Genomic DNA, 1,184 nt, shown 5'->3' with positions numbered 1-1,184 from the left:
TCTGCGTCCTCGCGTCCTCTCCTGCTGAGCTCACGTCTGTGTTTGTGTCCTCAGGCCGATGGAGGTCTCAGCCAAGAAGCCGGCTCCGTTCCTCCGTCAGGTCGTCGCCGTCAGGAAACCGGCGAGTGATTTTTTTTTTACTCTTTCTGCAGCGTGATCATTTCCCGTCTGTCTGACGCACGTCAGAAAAACCGACTCTGACGCTGAGTGAAGCAAAAGCTGCAGATCAAATAACCGGATTCTGTTTTTGCTCTCAGACGCTGAGAGATCCTCGATTCGACGACCTGTCCGGAGAGTACAAACCGGAGATCTTTGAGAAGACGTACAAGTTCATCACCGACATCAAACGGCGAGAGAAAGAGGTGAGAGGAGGAGTCACACCTGCCGAGCACCTGGAGGGACGCCAGGGGGAAATGAAAAAAACAGTTTCTCCCGGGAAACTTTCGCCTTCTCTTCACCAACTGGTTATTTCCCACCATGTTTTTTTCATAATCTATTTTTTAACATCAGTTTTTTTATCATCTATTTTCTTTACAGTGTAATTTTTTCACCCGTCTACGTTATTCAACATTTAATTTTTTTTACCATATTTATTTTTCAACATTTATATATTTTTTATTTTTTTGAACCAGCAACCTTTTATTCACCATTTAATTTTTTTTTACCGTCTGTTTTTTAACATTTACTTTTTTCACCATCTATTTTCTTTCATCATCCACTTTTTTCACCACCAAATGTTTTTCATTATCTAGTAATCTTTTCAATATCTATTTTTCTCACCAATAACTTTTTTTACAACATTTTTTAATGTAATTTTTTCAGCATTCATTTTTTTCCATCTGTTTTTGTAAACCAAATACTTTTTCCACCACTAATTTATTTCTCAACATCCATTTTTTTCTACATCTATTTTTTTTTTTACAATCTATTTTTTTCTCCCCTGTGTCACATTAGGAGCGCCGTATAAATCTGATTTTCGAACATTGGCAGACGCTGTTTAACATCATGATGTGGGACTGAAAATGAAAGTTGTGTTGTTGTTTGTCTGCAGGTCGTCCAGAAGCAGCTGAAGAAGATAAAGACGAACGTACCGAGGAAAGAAAAGCTGCAGTTCCTCCTGAAGAGGATGGTGAGAGTCATACGTCAAACACAGCGCCTGACCGCCTAAATCCAGCTGTATTATT

At 39.4% G+C, this 1,184-nt stretch overlaps 1 protein-coding gene across 1 annotated transcript; it reads left to right on the top strand.

Moving 5' to 3' along the window:
• Positions 1–54: 54 nt before the first annotated feature.
• On the top strand, positions 55–1,168 carry LOC121939869 (ribosomal RNA processing protein 36 homolog; the record flags this gene model as incomplete). Its single annotated transcript, XM_042482799.1, has 3 exons — positions 55–121; positions 258–362; positions 1,052–1,168. Coding segments are annotated over 3 exons (289 nt in total), but the record flags the coding sequence as incomplete, so codon positions are not given.
• Between the last annotated feature and the right edge of the window lie 16 nt (positions 1,169–1,184).

This window comes from Plectropomus leopardus, unplaced genomic scaffold, assembly GCF_008729295.1.
Source record: "Plectropomus leopardus isolate mb unplaced genomic scaffold, YSFRI_Pleo_2.0 unplaced_scaffold6418, whole genome shotgun sequence".
In the NCBI taxonomy this organism is placed as follows: Eukaryota; Metazoa; Chordata; class Actinopteri; order Perciformes; family Serranidae; genus Plectropomus; species Plectropomus leopardus.
This window is presented reverse-complemented; position numbering and strand designations above follow the sequence as displayed.